Source organism: Peromyscus eremicus, chromosome 12, assembly GCF_949786415.1.
Source record: "Peromyscus eremicus chromosome 12, PerEre_H2_v1, whole genome shotgun sequence".
Classification (NCBI taxonomy): Eukaryota; Metazoa; Chordata; class Mammalia; order Rodentia; family Cricetidae; genus Peromyscus; species Peromyscus eremicus.
The window spans coordinates 10,457,664-10,478,576 of NC_081428.1; the positions used below are offsets into that span (position 1 = coordinate 10,457,664).

The 20,913-nt window shown below is 40.8% G+C and overlaps 1 protein-coding gene across 12 annotated transcripts in view; it reads left to right on the plus strand.

Annotated features, from left to right (window-relative positions):
* Positions 1 to 20,913, plus strand: part of Grik1 (glutamate ionotropic receptor kainate type subunit 1) — a 386,759-nt gene that overhangs the window by 236,243 nt on the left and 129,603 nt on the right. For 9 of the 12 annotated variants that reach the window (XM_059276868.1, XM_059276871.1, XM_059276869.1 and 6 more), the window contains 2 exons: positions 10 to 267; positions 19,689 to 19,870. In XM_059276868.1, the coding sequence (XP_059132851.1) occupies positions 10 to 267; positions 19,689 to 19,870 (440 nt within the window). The remainder of the gene's footprint in view (positions 1 to 9; positions 268 to 19,688; positions 19,871 to 20,913) is intronic. The other 3 variants (XM_059276878.1, XM_059276880.1, XM_059276879.1) reach the window with 1 other exon arrangement.

Genomic DNA, 20,913 nt, shown 5'->3' on the forward strand with positions numbered 1-20,913 from the left:
TATTATCAGCTTGTGACCAGCTGGCTCTTGGTGTGGCTGCTCTCTTTGGCCCTTCCCACAGCTCTTCTGTCAGCGCTGTGCAGTCTATTTGCAACGCTCTGGAAGTTCCACACATTCAGACTCGCTGGAAACACCCTTCGGTGGACAACAGAGACTTATTTTACATCAACCTCTATCCAGATTATGCAGCTATCAGCAGGGCAGTCCTGGATCTGGTCCTCTATTACAACTGGAAAACTGTGACTGTGGTGTATGAAGACAGCACAGGTATGGGACTCACACAAGCCCTTCCTGGGCATGTTTATTCTAACAGTCATGAGATTTGTCACGTGTTGTGTGCAGAAATACTATCTCATATAAGCTCACTGAGAAAGAAAGTCTAAAGGACTTTCGGTATGCCATGCATTGTGAATCAGACAAATTTAGTGAATTTAAAATTTAGGATTTTAAAAATTCATCATCTTATTGGTGTATATTGCAATCTAATTACAGCACTAACTGTGGGATTTCATTAGTGCAACTCTACTGAGAGTGTAATTACAATTTCAGTGACCTAATTCAAGTGTCTAACAAAAACAGTTATGCATATATCTATAAAAGGTTATTACAATCAGATAACAAACAGGAATTTAGTTAGACATTATACCACTACAGCAAGCCATTTTCTGCGAAAGGGACTGTGAATCCCAGGAATGATCCCAGGAAAAACTTTGGAGCTTGGTTGTGGCTACAGGTAGTCCTGCAGTTATAGCTCATCCCATTGCCAACTTACAGCATACTCAATAAACTCTTTCAAAACAAACCAATAGGCTATATAGTTGTTCTACCTGCTCTTTTTAGGATGAGGAATAGAAGATGGCATCTAATCATCAATAGATACTGTCTCTGACCCTGGCCATTTTAAGTTAGCTTTGCTGGTACTTCTTCTAATGTCTTCTGCTCACATTTCAGGGTTTGTTGGAGCTCTTGTTCCCTTGTGTGTGCTATGTGCTATGTGAGTGTGCTATGTGAGTGTGTATGTGTGTGCATGTATGTGTGTGTATGTGTGTGTGTATGACAGAGAGAGAGTGTGAGAGAGAGAGAGAGCTTGATACCAGAGGTTGATACCAGTCTTCCACAATTATTCTCCACCTTTTTTCTTGATCAGGGTCTCTCACTAAGCCTAAAGCTCACTGATTCAGCTAGGCTGCCTAGCCAACGAGCCCCTCCTGTCTCTGTTCCACCCCCCTACCCATGCTGTAATTGCAAATGCACACTACCAGGACTATCCTTTTACTTGGCTGCTAGAAATCCAAACCCATTTCTCCATGCTTGCACACCAGACCCATTACCAAGTGAGATGTCTTGCAAGCCCTCTTACCATCCCCTCCCTTTAGTTTAAAGTGAGCCAACAAATCTCCCTTGTTTACATAATACAGTCCCAAAATTAGTTCACTGCTGAGTTGCCTCCACTGCCCATATACTGTTCATATGAGCTATTATGAAAAACCCAGTATTTCTCAGGAACCCCCAAGTTCTTGCTAAGACCTCTTTCTGAGGCTAGCCCCTCTAAGTGTGCGATATTAAAGCATCAACAAATACATCTGTGTCTTTCCACAATGTCAGAATTTATTGAGTAACAATAAATTCGTTAGCAGCAATTTGCTAGAGAATTCCCTTTTCCTTGATATTTATGGCTGAGGCAAGCATGAGTTTTTGTTGTTGTTTATTCCAATCTTGATTAGCAATATTAGTTATCAAATTATATAATATGCATCACACAGTATATCTATCTCTATATGAATATATAAGTTAAGCATGGCTGTAAAGGCTTAGACAAAGAATTTCAAAGAGGTCTGAGAGGCCAAAGCAGAGAACCTGGTAGAAATATTCTACAGGAGGGCCTCTCAAGGCAAAGCAATCTGAAAACAAACAACACCAAAAAAAATAACCTGCTTTTGCAAACTATAGTAACTTAGGACAGGACCCAGGGTGAGCTCAACATTCAATTAATGAACTCACTCATTGTTCACGATCACATTTAAAAGTCATCTTTCTCCCAAGTTTTCTAGTTCTGCCAACAGAAGGGAAGGGCTTTGGAAATTGAAGCATTACACATTCTATTATCAGTGGTGTGTTTACATGTCTATAAGATGAAGCATTCGTAACAACTGAATTTCTAGCTTTGCTTTGAATGTGCTTCCTATGTGCCAGGCAAACAGAAAAGAGTCCAATAATTTCATGACAAAGAATGATACTATTGACCATCTGACCTTTTTGTAAAGAATTTAGAATAGCTCTTTTCTTTGTCTGCTGGGTTTGTAATAAGACTATTGAAATTGGCAGTGAAAATTAGCAAAAGGAGGCACTTCCAAGTGTTCTGGCACTTTTTCATTCTTCACTGCCCTTTTCAGCAAGCCTCAGCTCACGCTATTCCCTAGAAAATGAGTACCATGCCTCTTCTATTCAGCATTAAACTCTGGCTCCATTTTATACTGTCAGATAAAGGTGACTATTATGACCAGAAGTACCCATTTATGTATTTTCCTATGCCTCATCTCATTTTAGAAACAAGTGGAAGCAATAGATGATTAGACATATAACTCATAAATATGATACACTAAACAGTTCCTATTGGGAAGGATAAGCCACTGGTGGTTGTATTTTTAGTTTCATCTTCTTGATGTGCAGGATAAAAGCATATTACCAACTCCACAAAACATATTTAAAGAGCTTTCAGGTAGAACATAATACTGCAAACACAAGTGTAGTTAGATCTTTCCATGTTGCCTGTGTTTGTTAAGTAGTTTCATGAGCTAATAAAATCAAGCTCTCATTCCAAAGAGCTCCACTTGTCATAATCCCTCACATCTTCAGCAAAGCAAAATCATCTAAAAGGAAAATAAGTTATAAGAACACCTGTGTTTAAGAACAAGTTCAAACAATGATATGGGCATTATATACTTTAAGTATATGTAGACAAAATATAATTAGTAAGTGGAAGTTATAAAACATAATGTCCTAACCACCCTCTAACACCATGGAAGCCATTTATAAGTAACAGCCATTTTGCATAGCAAAACATCAGCACATCGTTTTTGTCATTGTTGACCATAAAGCAGAATGACCTTTTTGACCCTTGTCAGGTTCATCTGAGCTCAAATGCTCAATAAATACTTGTTAAAATTAAAATCCCAAATAACTCTGTATGTTACCCATTAAGTTAGAGATGATTCATGTTAAAATGATTTCGCCTACAACATTAAAAATGTAAATGAATAATCAACTGAACTGTTAAATTGGAACCCAGAGAGTAAGAGGATCAACTGAGATCAATAAAAGCAGACATTCGGTGACACGGAGTGGGTTTAATAGTGCTTAACTCAGGGTTCTCTGCTGTAGTAATTACTAAGCCATAAAAAGGAGGAAAAAGCAAACCTGAAGGAAAAGAAAGGACTTAGGTGTGCTCAGCACTTACCTCTACAACAGAACTAAGTACCCATTAAAGAGCCTTTATTGAGATTTGTTTAGTAGGAGTTTGTTAAATAGCCTGAAGCCAGCACAGATGTCGTGGGACAAAATGCCCCATTACTCCCATCGAAGTCAATGGGAACAGCAAGAGAGTCTCTAAGGACAACATTCAACTCACTCAAAACTTGCAGGCAGAATTCTGTCCTCTACAAGCTAAAGTATAGAATGACTCTAGAGCACTCTTAGACATAGTAAAATTTTGACATGCCTCACCTCTTCCCTCCTTCATTCCCATGTGCTTACATCAGTCACCTGTCTCCAAGTCTCACATTCTGTGGTGATTTCAGATATCCTGAGAACTTGCTGGCCATTGGACCTATCTCTGCTTCATTAGACCCCCCATAGAAGCCTGGCTTCTTTCCCTTAACACACAGCAGAAAGCTGAGAAGCTGAGCACCAAATGCAGCATGAAGTCTATTCAGCACTTTCTGCTTTCTCAAGCCTAGTTCAGCAAAATAGCCTCTGCCAATTATGTAGAACACAGAACCAGCAAACGTTTTACATAAAGAGCAAATAATATGGTACAGTATTGTGGCCATATGGTCTTGGACACAACTACTTTGCTGAAGTGTTCATATGTAATATGTAGATGAGTGGACATGGTATGTGACAATAAAACTTTATTTATAAAGGTATATATGCTTGACTAGACTTGACCCTGGGCCTCTGGATTTTCTTGATATAAAATATAAAGAAGGAGTAGGAAGGAGGGGAATAAAGGGAAGAAAAGAAGGGAGAAAGAACAAAAGGCAAACATTTATAAAAGCTGAGGCTTATCCACATTTATGAAGCTCTATAGCTGCTCTTTCACTCTTATTTTTTAAATAGATTGATGTTAATCTTTGCCTCATTATCTGTGCATTTTTCCAGGCACCATCTTAGTTCTCTTTACAAATTTTCTTCAGTGTAGGACAAAAGTTGGTGATACCTTTTCTTATCCACCATAAAGGTCATGACTAACAATCTTATAACAATAAGAAATTAGGAAAATAAAGGGATAATGGATTTGTTTAACCAGATTTTCACATGATACAAGATTCTTCAGAAAAAAAACACTAAAAGACTCAGGGAAACCTGGTCTTTAGTGTGTGTGTGTGTGTGTGTGTGTGTGTATTATGTATGTATGTATGTATGTATGTATGCAAGCATGTATGTGTAGTGCAGGAGCACTGCATATAACAGTCAAGTATTCTACCATTAAGCTATTATTTCAGTCCCTAAAGCTCTATCTACTTCTGTATTTAATTTGAGTGGAGAATTACCTGTGTAGAAATGTGAATGGCCAAAATGCATGATATAATGGTGATAGAAATTGGAAAGGCCCGGCTGGGCGGTGGTGGTGCACGCCTTTAATCCCAGCACTCGGGAGGCAGAGCCAGACAGATCTCTATGAGTTCGAGGCCAGCCTGGGCTACCAAGTGAGTCCCAGGAAAGGCGCAAAGCTACTCAGAGAAACCCTGTCTCGAAAAAAAAAAAAGAAAAAGAAATTGGAAAGGCCCACTACAAAATGGACTTTCTGTAGTGAATGAGCTATGTCAGAAACAGCCATGCTTGCATTTTTACAATAAATTCAGAGGCTACATCAATTATGTAGTCTTTAATACACCAAAGATCACTGATTTTACCTGGTAGTGGCCACTGGCAATTAGAGGATCTTTTGTTGCAATCTTCATCACTAGCCTTAACTCTTAGAACCTATTCTCCATCATGTAAATATTACGGAATGGCACCGAAAAAGGTTTAAAGGCTGCAGGGTTGGAAGAGGCCTCACTGAAGGCACAGGAACAGAGCTGATCGAGATGCCAAGAAGGCCATTACTGGTGATTAGATATTAGAGAACTAAGCCACAGAGCCTTAAACATCCACAGAGATGTTCTAAAAGCCAGGGCTGGGTCCAGTCAAATGCTGTCTCAAGTGGACTGTTTCAAGCAAAGGCTTGTGGTCAACTAAAGCCCTGGGCAGAGAGTTGAGAGTTCACTACCTGTTGATGTTGCCACACATGCATCATATGATCTGATGAGAAGTCAGTGGGTTCCACTGCACTGTAGGATTAAACATCTCTTCTTTCACGTGAGCTTAGTGAGGAGCCCCATGTTCCACTGGCTGCTATGTTTGCTAAGCCCCCAGCTCTGACCTTTCTTAAAGGGTTTTAATAACCCAATATATCCATGTGTTCCTGATTTAATTTGATAAGGTCATAGATGGTGATGTTTCATTTGTGGAAATAACTTAGCATTATACTGGATGGTTGGTTGTTTATTCACACAAGCAAGGTACAGGGGCGCTCCACCCCAACATTTCCACTCAAAAAGGAGCAAACTACTATTTTATAATAATGGAATCATTTGGGGCATAGCACAGCCTGAAAATTACTGTTTTATGCACTGTGGAAGAACATAGATCAGGACACAGCTTGTTCTTCCACCCAGTTCTTCTTGGCTCCCTGTGTTTTGTTCCTTTTTTTGGGCATAGGTAAAAGAACTTCTTTCTGGATTGGAATTCTTCAATGGACAAAGGAAAAAGTGAACATCTAGGTGGTGTTTTGGAGAAGGGTTGCTGTGTCTACATTGACTTTGGCGGGAGAGAGAGATAGTTGGAGGACAGGATGGTGGTAGAAGTGTATAAAGTCATTGCTCCTGAGACCTTCCAACCCTTTCTGGTTCAAGGAGCTAAGCACTAGAAGGTGTCACACTTTGTGATACTCAAAACTGTTAATGGGCATTAATGATTAAAACAGTTGCTAGTTCCTTTAAACTGGTAACATTATACAAATGTTCTCTTTACAAGGCAATGAAAAACATGAACTTGGCAGGCCAGAGAGGGTAGGATTTCACAGTGTTCCATTACACTTTGTTAGCCAAACACCCACACAACTGGCAAAGGGCAAGCAAGCGTGCGCTAGTCCACATTTCACTGGGTAAACCAAATTCATGCCTAGGTTTCATTTTGTGAACAGCTTAAGACAACCATGTTAGAGTTTGAATTGTCCTTCCTCCCAGCTCCATTTAAATTTCCCATTGGTAAATGGGCTTAATACCCGTATCCAAACAGAGCAGGTGAAGTTTCTGAAATACTGGGGAAGCCAAGCAAGGCAACACAGCACACATGATCCTTTAGATGATTCCCATGACTGCTTCCTGTGGCTAAGCTCTAAATGGCTCCTTTTCTCAGTGTGTTTGCTACAAATTGTTTGGTTTTGTCATAAGAAGGTGAATGTTTTCTTTAAATAATGTTTAAAATGAAGACGTGTGAAGATACAAAAATCCAGATAAACGATTAGAAGTAAGTTTCTGATAGTCTTTGTTTCTTTGTTCTCTCTCTTTCTCTCTCTTTCTCTCTCTCTCTCTCTCTCTCTCTCTCTCTCTCTCTCTCTCTCTCTGTTTCTCTAACACAACATAGGCAAGGAGACAGAATGATAGAACAGACCCCTTATTATAAGCATTTACTATTAGCAAAAATGTACCAACCATGAGCAAAAATATCTCTGACCTTTTGAATCCTCCAGCCTGTTTATCTAAACAAAACACAAAAGTAAATATTCAGTATATAAATAGCAGTCAATGTTATGAAGAAAAAGAAAGTGGCTAATGATGTGTGAGGGACTGGGCAGGGTGGAAGTTTGTAAATTAATGTAAAGATATCTGGGAAGTACTCATTAGTAAACATCTAAGTAAAACTCCAAAAAGTAAAAGGACCAAGGCATGCGGATTCCTGGAGAGAGAATTCCAAATCTCAGGTAGAAGGAACAGCTGGGGAGAAGGGAAGGCTCTGAGCTGAAATAACCCTTCAATGGCATCTTAATGATGCACCATCGTTAAAACTTCCATACATAGGAGCTAGAGAGATGTTTGAGTGGGTAAAAGCATTTGCTGCTCAAGCCTGAAGACCTCAGGTCCAAGCACCTCATAAAAAGCCAAGAATGGCAGCACAGTATGGAGGGAACTGAGACAGATGGATAGCTTGGGTGTGCTGGCCACCACCTCGCTCCAGCTTCAGTGAGAGACCTGTCTCAAGAGAATGAGATGGAGAGTGACAAAACAAGACACCAGTCATCTTCCTCTATTTATTATGTGAGTGCATGAGCCCATTTGCCTGCACACAAAGCATTCATTAAGCACATACAACACACACATACACACACACACACACACACACACACACACACACACACACACAATCTTCCTACACATGAATAAAATAAAAATCTTCCATGTCTTAAAGCATTGGAACATATGAGTAAAGTGTCTTGAATCACTATTTTAAACTGCTTTAAGCACATTACCTAGTCCTTACCCTAAATAGTCTTTCAGCAACAGTAGAAGGGGCTTTAACACAAGCTTTCTCTAGTTCCTAGTTTACCTTGAGCCTAGACCTTCCTCTCTAAATTCATGATTGTCCTGGCCCTTGCTTAGTTGTACACATGAGGTCATGAAGAATGCTCAAATGCAGGGTATGTGAGTGAGATTTAAATGGCTGAATGTTTCAGCTGCAGAAGAAAAATGATGGGACTTGGGAGAAAGGTGGCCACTGTTGGTATCTGTGTATCTGAAGAGCAGGGCCATGCAATGAAGCTTCAACTAAACCTTTATGGAAGATCAAGGGGAGCAGCTTTGAGATAATTGAAAGCATGAACTTCCAATCAACCAACAGGATTCTTGGGAGAGAATTCCTTGTTTTCCAAAAAAGTTTCTTCTCTGGCCTCAGACAGTGGGGCTCTTGTCATAGAAGGGCTTTACTATGGATTTCTACAGAGCCCTGTGTAAGACATGATTTAATTTCCAATGCTTCATAGATTGCTTCCTGTAGGACTCAAACTCATATTGCACCATACCATCTTTATTTCACCCTCCTAGAGTATCATATATATGATACTCTATATATGTGTGTGTGTGTGTGTGTGTGTACACACGTATGTATATACGTATGTATATATATATATATATATATACATACATATATATGTGATAAACAATATGCAAGAAAAAAAACAGCATAGTCAGAAAAAAATCTGGAACCTGGACTGCTATTTTCAGTGTTTGGCATCATGTTACATTTCAAAGGTGAGGTCTGAGCAAAAGTTGAAGTAGGTGAAGAGGTGAGCCATGTGGAACCAGAGGATTCCAGGCAAAGCTAGCTGCTGATGCTGGTGAAAGTCTATCTGGTATATTACGGAACTAGTGAGGAATCAGTGTGATTGAAGCTGAGTTAAATGACAGTGGTGGTAGAAGAGGTCAGGAGAGAGGAATTGGTGGATCCTGTAGGGGTGCTAAAGACCCCTGGAAGAACTTGTGCTCTGTGTGAAATGGAAAGTCACTGTAGAGCGAACTGACCAAGATCAAGTCAGCTATGTATTAATGGATTATTCTGGCTGTTGTATCGATAAGGCACTCTAAGCAGGTGAAAGTGGTCAGAGCAATTTTCCAGATTGCTCCTACGGAAACCAAGACCGGAAATGGAGGTGCTAGCACTAGAGTAGGAGAGCATTAAGCACTGGAAACATTTAGAGGCTGAGTGAGCTTAACACTCTGAGTGTCTGAATGTGGCTCCCACTTGCAAGCTTTTCCAGTACGTCCCTTTCTCTTGCTTCCATTTACATTGTAGTATGGCGTGTATTTGAATGACAGACCCAACAGCACAGAATCTTTGAGAAAACTGCCATCATGGATACTCCCAGCTTGCATGAGTCATTTTCTCCTGCTTTGATGACTTTGTAATACTGTCTTATGTACCCATCACTACCTTTGTGACTGTATGTCACTGACTTTGATGTATAAAACTCAGTAATCTGAGAAAATTGAGGCACTTTGAGTTATAGACATTTGCCTCAATGGACTAATGTAATAGGAAAGAAGTAAAGCCCCATAACTCTCCTAAAGTAGCAGTTTTGCTGGCATTCCAGTTGAGTCATATGTCAAGGAAAACATATTGCATTCCTTTGACATGAGACAAATGCCATATGGTAAGCTTATTTTTAAATAGTAGGTAAGAACAGGAAATCTATGTTCTGTCTTTGGAACTATTAAATGCTGTGGTAAAGGCAGAGCAGCCTATGACTTCTCACACCTGTGGGTTAAAAAAAAAACATAATGATAATAATATCTTGAGGCAGTGGAGGTCAGAAGACAGGAAAGTAAGTAAAAGATGATCTCTTCAGCTTTAAGACGAGCCAATGGATAGAGTCACCATCATTTGAGATGGTAAAGGGTTTGGGGGCCACTAACCTGTAGGAAGCCAGATGGTTATTGACATACTTTCCTGTCTGTTGCTGTGGTTAAATTTTCTGACCAAAAGCAGCTCAGGGAAGAAAAGGGTTTACTTTGCTCACAATTCCAGGTTACAGTTCATAACAACAGGCCAAGGCAGGAACTCAAGCAGCTGGTCACATCCATAGTCAAGAGCAGAGAGAAACAAATGTGTGTACATTACCTGCCTCCTTCACTCTTACACAATTCAGGACCCAGCCCAGGCAATGGTACTTCCCATATTTAGGCTGGGTCTTCCTATTTCTACTAATAATAGAGACAATCCCCCAAAGGCATGCCACAGGGCATCCTCTTCTAGATGATTTCTCAATCGAGACTCATTCCAAATGTTTTTAGGTTGTGGCATATTGGCATTGAAAACAAACCATCACAGATATCAAGTGTTTGGCTATGAATGTGCTAAATTTGAATTTTAGACCAATATAGACATCGAACAGAGTTGTGAACAGAGGGGTCTGGATTTAAGGAAAGTAGTCTGGACTTTGGATGCAGATGTGAATAGGAAGCACTGACACAAAGCAATGAGTGCCTGGCAGATAACCTAGTCCTGGATTCATGGCACATGGCTCTTGAGAGGCATTGTGTTGCTATTTGTTCCTTTGTTTGTTAGCTTATGATTTCCTTAAGTCATTTTTAAACAGCCACATGAGATGTCTAACTGACAGTCTACAGTAGTTACTAGTCATTACATCGCACATAGGCCAAGTTTTAGAGCAAGGATAATTTATGTTATTTTATTTTAAAAAATTGGTGTGGTGGTTTGAATGAGAATGACCCCCATACACTCATTTAATTGAATGCTTAGTCCTTGAACTACTGGGAAAGGTAAGGAGGTGTGGCCTTATTGGAGGAGGTGTGTCACCTGTCAGGGACAAGGATAGAATCTCTAGTTAGTGGAAAAATACAGACCCCCCCCCCATAAGACAGGGAAATAGATCATCTTACAGTCAGGTTGCCTAGCAACAGGACATTGAGTCAGAGCCCTTGACCCTTTCACCCTGTAAACATCCTACACAAACATCCTGTTAGCTTGCCCCACCCTATGCAGATAACAGCTTCTTGTTCCCCCCACCCTGCAGGAACTATATAAACCCTCCTGGAGAAAAATAAAGTTGCACCTTGATCAGAATATTGACTTGGTGTATTTCCTTTGTGTTTCCTGTCCCTATCATTCCATCCTTAGGGTGGTCAAGAACCCGCTGAAGCCCTGCAGGCCAGGGCAGTCACCAAGAGTGGGCTTTGGCGTTTCAAAATCCCATACCACACCCAGAGTCTCTCTCTCTCTCTCTCTCTCTCTCTCTCTCTCTCTCTCTCTCTCTCGTGTGTGTGTGTGTGTGTGTGTGTGTGTGTGTGTGTGTGTGTGTGTATGTGTATGTGTATGTGTGTGTTTGTGTGTGTATGTGTGTGTGTAGGTCAGTGGTTCTAAGGTCAGTCTTGCAAGGCAAGCACTATTGCCTGCCAATCCATTTCACCTCCCTTCACGACACATATATTCTATTCCCTTCCCCACTGTCATTAAAAGCCTCTTTTCACCTTCTCACCACTTCTCTCTGGTTTACTGCACTCCACCCATACTCACTCTCACATGAATACACCCACACAAAAACTACAACCTAGGATCTGCCTATGAGACAGAATATACAGATTTATCTTTCTGAGTCTGGGTTATTTCACTTAATATGTTGTTTTCCCATCCTTTTCTTCTTCCTGCAAATTTCATAGTTTCATTATTCTTTGTGCCTGAATCAATTCCATTGTGTACATGTACATTCAGCAAGGATGAATTTGAAATGAGATTAACATACAAAGAAATGTCAGCAACTAAAGGAATAAATCCTAAGATAATCTATAGAGAAATACAAACACAAAAATAACAACTGGGTTCCTGAATGCCAACATGTCATGCACCCTTGGAAATCATAGTTAAATGATTTAAGGTCCCAACCATCCTGTAAACAGGTGAAGGACTTGCTCTTAGGATTATATTTAAATAATGACTTAAGTTTTGTATTTTTTAAATTAAATTTATTTATTTATTTTACATTCTGACTGCAATTTCCCATCCCTCCTCTTCTCTCATTCCCTCCCCCACCCCACCCTCATACACTCCTCCTCTGTCTCTGTTCAGAAAAGGGCAGGCCTCCCATCGGTATCAACAAAACATGGCATTTCAAGTTACAATAGGACTACGCACCTCCCCTTGCATTAAGGCTGGGCAAGGTAACCCAGCATGAGGATTATATTCCCAAGAATCAATCAAAGCACTAAGGTGTAGATGTAACCAACCGTCTTATTAAATAAGAAACACAGAGCCGATTCAGAGAAGAAAGCCAAGAGGTCAGAGCTAAGAGCCTTACCCTTCCTGCTTCAGCGATCCTCTTCAGCCAAGAGAGATCTCCGAAAAAGGGCCTACTTTCTGTGTGTTTGTCTTTATATAGTCTTTCTGTTCTGCCTTCTCATTGGTTGTAAACCCAAACACATGACTGCCTGTCTGTAGAGACTTCCAGGTCTTCTATGGTTGGGACTGAGATTAAAGGCGTGTGTCTCCAATGCTGGCTATATCCTTTTACACACAGAGATCTACCTAGCTCTGTCTACCAAGTGCTGGGATTAAAGGCGTGCGCCACCACCGCCACGCTCTTGCTATGGCTCTAATAGCTCTGACCCCCAGGCAACTTTATTTATTAACATACAATTAAAATCACATTTCAGTACAAATAAAATACCACCATACTAGGAACAGCCCTTGCTTTCGCTGTTAGGAGTCCCACAAGAAGACCAAGCTGCTCAACTGTCAGATACATGCAAAGGGCCTAAGTCAGTCCCATGCAGGTTCCCTGGTTGTCAGTTCAGACTCTGTGAGCTCCTATGAGCCCAGGTTAGTTGTTTGTGTGGGTTTTCTCATGGTGTCCTTGACCCCTCTGGCTTCTACAATCCTTCCTCCCTCTCTTCAGCAGGATTCTCCAAGCTGGGCCTAATATTTGGCTTTGAATTTCTGCATCTGCATCTGTTTCCATTTGTGACCAGATAAAGCCTCTCTGATGACAATTGGGGTAGTCACCAGTCTATGAGTATAGAAGAATGTCATTAGGCATCATTACATTGGCATATTTTTCTCCAGTCGCATTTGGTTCTATCCTAGATCTCTGGGTCATCCAGCCTCTGGGCCCTGGCACTACAGACAATGTCAGGGGTGGGCTCACTCTCATGGCATGGGTCTCAGGCTGGACCAGTCATTTGTTGGCCACTCCCACAGTCTCTGCAACACCCTTACCACATCACATCCCTTAGGCAGGACAGACTTCAGGCCAAAGGTTGTGTGGCTGAGTTGGTGTCCCAATCCCTCCACTGAAGTATTTCCTGGTTACAGGAGAAAGCCAGTTCAGGCTATATATCTGCCATTGCTAGGAGTCTTAGGCATATACCCAAAAGATGCTAAGTCATACCACAAGGACACTTACTAAACTATGTTCATAGAAGCTTTATTTGTAATAGCCAGAACCTAGAAACAACCTAAATGCCCCTCAACTGAAGGATGGATAAAGAAAATGTGATACATTTACACAATGGAGTATTACTCAGCTGTTAAAAACAATGATATCATGAAATTTGAAGGCAGATAGATGAAACTAGAAAAAAATCATCGAGTGAGGTAACCCAGACACAAAAAGACAAACATGGTAGGTACTCATTTATAAGTAGATATCATCTGTAAAATGAAGGATAACCATGCTATAATCCACAGACCCAGAGAAGCTAGGTAACAAGGAAGGCCCAAGGGGGCACGCATAGATCTCCCTGGGAAGGGGAATAGAAGAGATCTCATAGGTGGACAGGGGACAGGTGAGTATGGGGACATGAGGGATTGCATTGGGTGGTGAGTGGAGGAGGAGAATACTGAAAGAGATGACTGAAGGAGGGGGGTTTGGTATTTCAGGGTCAGGTAGAAGCCTGGTGCAAGGGAAACTCCCAGGAATCTACAAGGATGACTTGAGTTTTTTAACATCCAGTAGATTCCCTTGCATTTACCCATAGGGTACCAGCAGAAATGAAGGAGATTCTGTAAACAGTCAGTGTCACAGAAGAGACGGTGAATCTTTCCCTTTCATTGTGCACAACTTAGCCCACTGTGCTGTTAGAACATCAATGCTACTCAAATCACCCTCACTGTGTGATTCCCACTGAAATAACAGAGGGGACCTTGCTACCAGGTCCTAACAACAGGCAACAATCTACAGGGTTTTTTTTCTTCTTCTTCCACTTGTTTAAAATTTTCATATATCCAACCCCAGTCCTCTGTCCAGAACTCTGCAAAATTTCAGAATTCTGCTCAGGAAACCAGTCTTTAGATGTTGTATGCAAGGGACATTGCTTTTAGCTACCATAGATATTACCCAGAATTCAGGCTCAAAATACATTGCTGGAGTTTACTGCAATATTTGTGAATCTCAAATATTTGGGTTAGGTTCCCCCACGAGTCCCTTTGTGATCAAGGGACACAATTTTTCTTTATGGATGCCTCTAACTTACCGTTACGTTGTTGTTGTAGTTTTGAAAAATCATATTCCAAAGCTTTGCACCAAGGCATGCTGCACTTCCCCGGGTAATTCGTGTCTCTCATTTCCATTTCTCAGCTCAGATTTTTCCTTCCCTCTGGAAGATTCCCAATTTATACATAGATGCCCTTAAGAATCCTATTAGATGTGGGTATATTAATATACCCACACATTTGTGAAATGCCATTTTGCATGTTTCTAAGTTCAAATGAAGAAGAAATTAACATTTAAAATGTGTGATCTGATCTTCGGGTCCCAATGGTTTATTACACTCACTTTTACAGCATCAAACCGACTCGTATGGTTTAATGAACAGGGAATTGGATTAAGACTCAAGAAAACGGAGGCACTTTCCTTTTGAACTGAGACTCATTAAACAGAATGAAAGCTGCCCAGGAGTAGATTGAACTGCGGTGTATAGGAGAGAATCTCTCACACCGAGAGGCGTTCAGTGGCACTGTGAGGGGATTCCTGCATCAAGTCAGGCTTTGACCTTTAAAGTCCCTTCCAATTCCTGGTGTCTGTGACTCATTCTCAGGGCTGGTCTAGACAATTAACCTCACTGTGCCTCACTTTCCTCTCCATGAAATAGCTCCAGCACCTGTACACTTCCAAAGAATATTCTAGCTTTAGGAGCTATTCGTAAGGCAAGCAGCACACTGTGAAAGAGGGGCAGTGTAAATAGCACGGTTTGTTATTACTAAGGAAGACACAGAGCAGTTTTACACATGTACTGGAAATAGAAGGAAGTTTTGCTCCTCTCCCATATGCTCTACCTCATGCCACGGCTCCTCAGTACACATGCAGATCAGCATTTTTCTGTGTCATATTTGAATACACAGGGCAGACAGCCAAAGTGTTTCGAATTGGCCATGTAGACTTTTGAAATGTTATCTCTATATGCAGCCTAGCTCACATTCACGTGAAACAAACTGGCTTTACTCTGAAGCACTTTCATAATTTTAAGTTTCTAATTGCATGCCTAGGGGTGTGGATAAGAAGAGACACTCATGATATTGCTTCATAGCCATGAGTTTTGTCTTTGAACTTAGAGAACAGTTTCAAGAGGTGTACAATAAACTTGTACACCCATGCCTTCATCCAGATATAGCAGCCATTTTTAACTAACCAAATTCATTTTAATCTTCCCCAAATTCTTTCAACATAGAAATAACTACAAATAGGGAGTGGTGGTGCAGACCCATAAACCTTGCTTGGCAGGCTGGGGCAGGAAGATAAGAAGCCCCAAGTCATCCTGGGCTATATGGTATACTATACTTTGTCTCAAAGTTTCAATGTGTAGAGATCAAAGCTCTGGGTTCAATTTTAAGCAGCATGAAAAAAAAAGTATGAGTAATAATAACTATAAGCTCCATAGAACCACTGGAAAGTAAATTGTAGATATTCTGACATTTTTGCTCACTAATACATTGTTGTGCCTACTTTAAAAACTAGCTTTCATTACAGCCACACTACAATCCATCCAATGCAGGAAGCTTAGCAATGATAGAATACTGTCAAGCAACCACATTCATGGATAATTCTCTTTTCCCTAATTGCCCCAGCAGCATTCATTGTATTTCATTGTGACATCTCTTTGGTCTCCTTTGGTCCAGATCTTTCTTAGTCGTTCATGACATTGATATTTACAGAGAGTCAAGATGAGATCAGAGTTTTATATAATGTCACTCACTTGGATCTGTCTGATCTACATTTTAATCTAAAATGCCTCTACCTTGACGGGCTAGAAAAACCACCAAATTCCTAGTTTAACACGCACCATTGGCATTGCCTGTAACAGAAATCTTGGCAGGGCTTTGTCACCTGATCAGGGCAGGCATCCAAATGAGGATGTCACAAAGCTGGGGGCTGCTCTTAAATCTGTTTCCTTTCCCTAAAGTCATTATTTATTTAACAAATAATTTTTTAACTAGTCATTACAATGAAACATGAAATGATTGATGGATTGCTGCAAAATGCAAATATAAAGGAAAGAGTTCAGTAAATTTTCTCTCCTGTGAAGGGAGAAAGCTCTTTAAATTGTAAATTCTGCATCATTTGTTCATGAGGGCAGAAAGACTTGGCTTGAGGTTACTTCACAAAGACAGATGCAAAGTCTCTGCCCTTCTCACACCTTGGGGCTGTAATCTTTCAGTCTGCAGATCTCTCCTTTCCCCAAAGCCAATCACCTACAGACCCAGGAATGAGTTTTCTCATTTACAAGCTTAGTGATAAGTTTTTTCTATAAAGACAAAATTATCCCAATTAGAAACTGACCCTCTATATTGACTTACTGCTCTTCCCTTGACATGAAAATCTTTCTTTTCTGAAACTATTATGAAAGTGGATGGTCACTGCAAGCCAAGCCACGGTCTGATGCTGGTCCAGAATCTGCTTTTTCTGTTTGCTGACATCGAAGTCAGTTAGTTGAGCCATTTGTTCAATCAGTTGTTCCAAAACGTGAAAGTCAGACAGGGTCCCTGATTCAAGAGAAAGGACCCTACTGGGGAGTCAGAAGGCAGACTTGGCTTTAAGCCCTGAACCTGCTACGTGACTGTCACCTCCAGCAAGTTACTCTGGCCTGTAGTAAGTCCAGCCAGCTTTCTATGTATGAAATCAAGTGGCAATGGGTACTTCATCCACCTGGGGATACTTTCTAGTATGAAAATCTCCTCCGAGCTCTAAAAGCCTTGCAGAGTTCAGCACAGGCTTAGGATCTAATGAGCATCCAAAAAACACGTCCTCTTGAACATGAATGTAAAGGAATGAAGGGGGAACTGGTGCCTGTCAACTTTAAATGCCAACAGGGTCCTGGCTAGGAAGATGCACTTCAAGGCTGACATTCCATTCAGCAAAGAACAAAGGAACAGCTCTTTGCAGCATATAAAATGCACGTTTAAAATGTTTTCCCCATTTCATTTAAAGGCCATATTGAGCTCTCCAAGGTGGTCATGCTCATGCTAAAAAAGAAGAAAAAAATTGATAGCAGAGCATGAAGCCCGAAGAAAGAAAGAGAGGAAAATCAGTTTCTGGTTCTGTTTTTCCTTATCATCAAACCATTTTAAGCTTCAGTGTTCCCTCAGCAACAATAGCCTGTATTTGTAAGGCAGGGCAGGGACATGGAAAGATGGAGCATTAGACTCACAAATAATCCTAATCTATGGTTCCTGCTAGCTATCCCTATAGCCCCGAGTAAGTTATTTAATTGCTCTGGGCCTTGGTTTCTGTATCTGAGATAATAAACGTGGTAACTTGCTTCATAGTGCCATGATGAGGTTTAACTAATAAAAGGAATAACAAATATATAAGTGCCTGTTCCACCCCAACCTCATTCTTTTTTTAATATATTTTTATTATTAAGAAATTTGCAATTCACTTTCACAAACCAACCACAAATCCCCCCCTCTTCCCTTTTCCCACCCCCAAGCCTTCCTCCCCAACCCATCCCCCATCTTCACATTTCCCAAGTCAAGGTCTCCCACCTGGCACACTCAGCTGAGGCAGGTCCAAGACCCTCCCCCTGCACCAAGGCTGTGCAAGGTGTCACACTGTAGGCACTGGGCTCCAAAAATCCCGCCCATGTAACAGCTGTGGAGCCCCCACAGGACTAGTCTAGGCCCTCTGGATATGGGAGACAGTTGTTTAGCTTGAATTGTTTGGGGGGCTCCCAGGCAGGGGGATCGGGATCCATCCCAACTTCATTCTTAGTATTTGGTGGTGATTCCGAAAAAGAAACTTGGTAAGAAAAAAAAAAGGAGTGTTTCAGTTTTTGGTTCGTCACTGATTGGAAAAGGAGTGAGAGCCCAGGAAGGATGTTGTTCTAATTTTGATTTTTATGAAAAGAGGAAAAGGGGTGGGTGGGAAATGTACTAATTCCTAACATGGTTCTGTAACAGTCCCTCTCATCTCCACTCAGTGTAACTCTGAAAATAGTGTCATGAAAACCTGGCCACACTTCAGAATCAAACCCATCTCCTGTGTTGGAGAAGCCTTTCCAATTTCAGCTAAAATAAATGGGACTATTGAGGGGAGGGCAATAAAAAATAACAGAGAAAGAAGCAAAGTCTCACTTCTGGAAGGGGCTGAAATCCATGTGCCATCCTGTACCATGCATAGCACAATTTCCGTCTGAACACTCATAAAGTTTAATATTCTCTGTTGATTACTTCTGGCTAACAAATCCTGAAGGCACTGAACTGCAGACTTTTTTTTAAAGTCAATTTTCCAATGTGATAGGAGTCAGAGAGAGAGAGAGAGAGAGAGAGAGAGAGAGAGAGAGAGAGAGAGAGAGAACATCATGCAGTCTAGCAAACACCAGTTAACATCAGGGTCATGAGATAGAGCTTTTCTGTGGCTGTACACACCTTGCCTAGTAATGAACTACTATTAGGGAAAAGTGCAACTTGGGTGAACCCAGACCTGTGGTAAAGCAAATATTTCATCATTTTAGGCTGCTGCATACACTTCCCTACAACTGCAAGCAGTTATATTTTAAATGACATTTCTGCTTCCACTATCATACTCACCCCAAATCCTATAGTACATTTTAACCAAACAAGGACTTAATCAACACAACTCTCTACCATATTAGCAAGAGAGATAATGAGCCATTTGTAAATAGTTTACTGAGCAAGCATCAAAAGATTATACAAAGCAAGTTGACTAATTAGCTGGTAAACGACATACTACAAATGAATATTTGATGATAAGTTTACATAAGTTAGCAACCCCAAGAAATCCTTGTATTCCTTGAGCTTTTAAAAGATAACAGATGTAGGGACTGGAAAGAGGGCTCAATGCTTAAGAGCTTGCAGGGGACCAGAATTCATTTCCCAGCATTCACATCAGTCAGCTCACAACTGCCAGTAATTCCAGATCCAGGGGATCTGATGCCCACTTCTGGCTACTAGCAGAGGTACATATACATGCACATTAATGCACTCAAACACATATTCACAAGAATAAATTTTTGAAAATATGTTTCTAAAAATGATAACAGGTGCTATTTTGTTGAGTACCTCTAGAAACTTCAAGCAAGCTATTGTTTGTTGAAGTTTCATAGTCATAGACTTGACATGTTAAAGACGTGTAGTGTTGGCTGAAAGGTTGAAAGGACAAGTGCATGCTCAATAAATTCAAAATGCACTTGGGGAAATTGTGCCTCCCAGCCACACAGACCCACAAATGGAAAATATCAGTGCAATCTACCAGATAAGGGGGGATGATAAATAGGAAGTCAATAGTGTAACCTTTATGTTGGTGGCCACTTGATACATTTTGGGAATGTTCTGCCTTGACTGTAAATGGCAATAAACAACACAGATCCATCTCTGGTGCATGATTGGATGTCATTTTCCAGGTCTAATTCGCCTGCAAGAGCTCATCAAAGCTCCTTCCAGATACAACATTAAAATCAAAATCCGCCAACTGCCCTCTGGGAATAAAGATGCCAAACCTCTGCTCAAGGAGATGAAGAAAGGCAAAGAGTTTTATGTGATATTTGATTGTTCCCACGAAACGGCTGCTGAAATCCTTAAGCAGGTAAGAGGTCTTTGGAGGGGGTAAAAGATGGGAGAAATATATTTTATCTTTCTCAAAAAATGGCATTTGGTTTGGGTTTTCACTTGGTATGGCCTGGTACAGCCACCACACTATAGGGCGAGCCAAATATTGTAATTTTCAGACCCCTTTTAAGGAACCAAAGGTATAATTAGTTCAGAGCCAGTTGTGATGTGTGTGTACTGCTCCGTATGTGCTGTGTGGTAAGTGGACCCTGCTAGCAGATGGGAGGAGAGGGTAGATTCTCTAGGTGACACAAATGTCTGTGTTCTTTACATCTTCTGAGAAGATGAAGCCACATTTAATTTGTGCAGTGGCTGACTTAACATAGCAAGACCTCTGTGGCCTAAGCTGCAGGATTCTAAGTTGCAGTAAAAGAGGGGACAGAGCAATCTCAGCCCAGGAAGGTATTGCTCTTGTTATGGACAGTAAGCTGCTTCGCCTTCCTCTCCAGAGGATGTAGGTGCAAACAGGCAATTAAAACATCCTCCACAGATGAAAGATGTCAGTCATGTTCATAATAATAATCAAGCAGCGATAATTGGGTTTCTCAGGGCTTTGGTCTGACACCCAAGAAAGAGAATTCAGAATCTGTAAGAGATAACGCACTGTTTCCCAGTCCTCTCTGCTGAGTGATTTTAGTTCCAGGGGCTTGTGTCAACAGCTACACACATTTGGGATTGCCTTACTTTGGGTACTAGAGTGCTATACTCAAGAGTGCAGATATGGGCCAGAACTACGTCTAGAAAGTACATAGGTGCATCTTGAAATTCTAGTCAGATGTTTCAAATACAATCAGTAATAAAAAAAAAAATCATCAAATAATTAAATCTGGAGAAAAATCAGGGGGGGAAACACATGTAGCCTTCATACTTAAGTAGATATGTCACATAAGCCAATGTCCGTATCAATATTTTAAAATAATGTGCACTATACATTGTGCACCATGGTTAAAAACACCAGAGGTTGCTAATGGGTGGCAATTTCCTAAGTGCACCAGCACCTCCCAATAAATGAGCACTGTG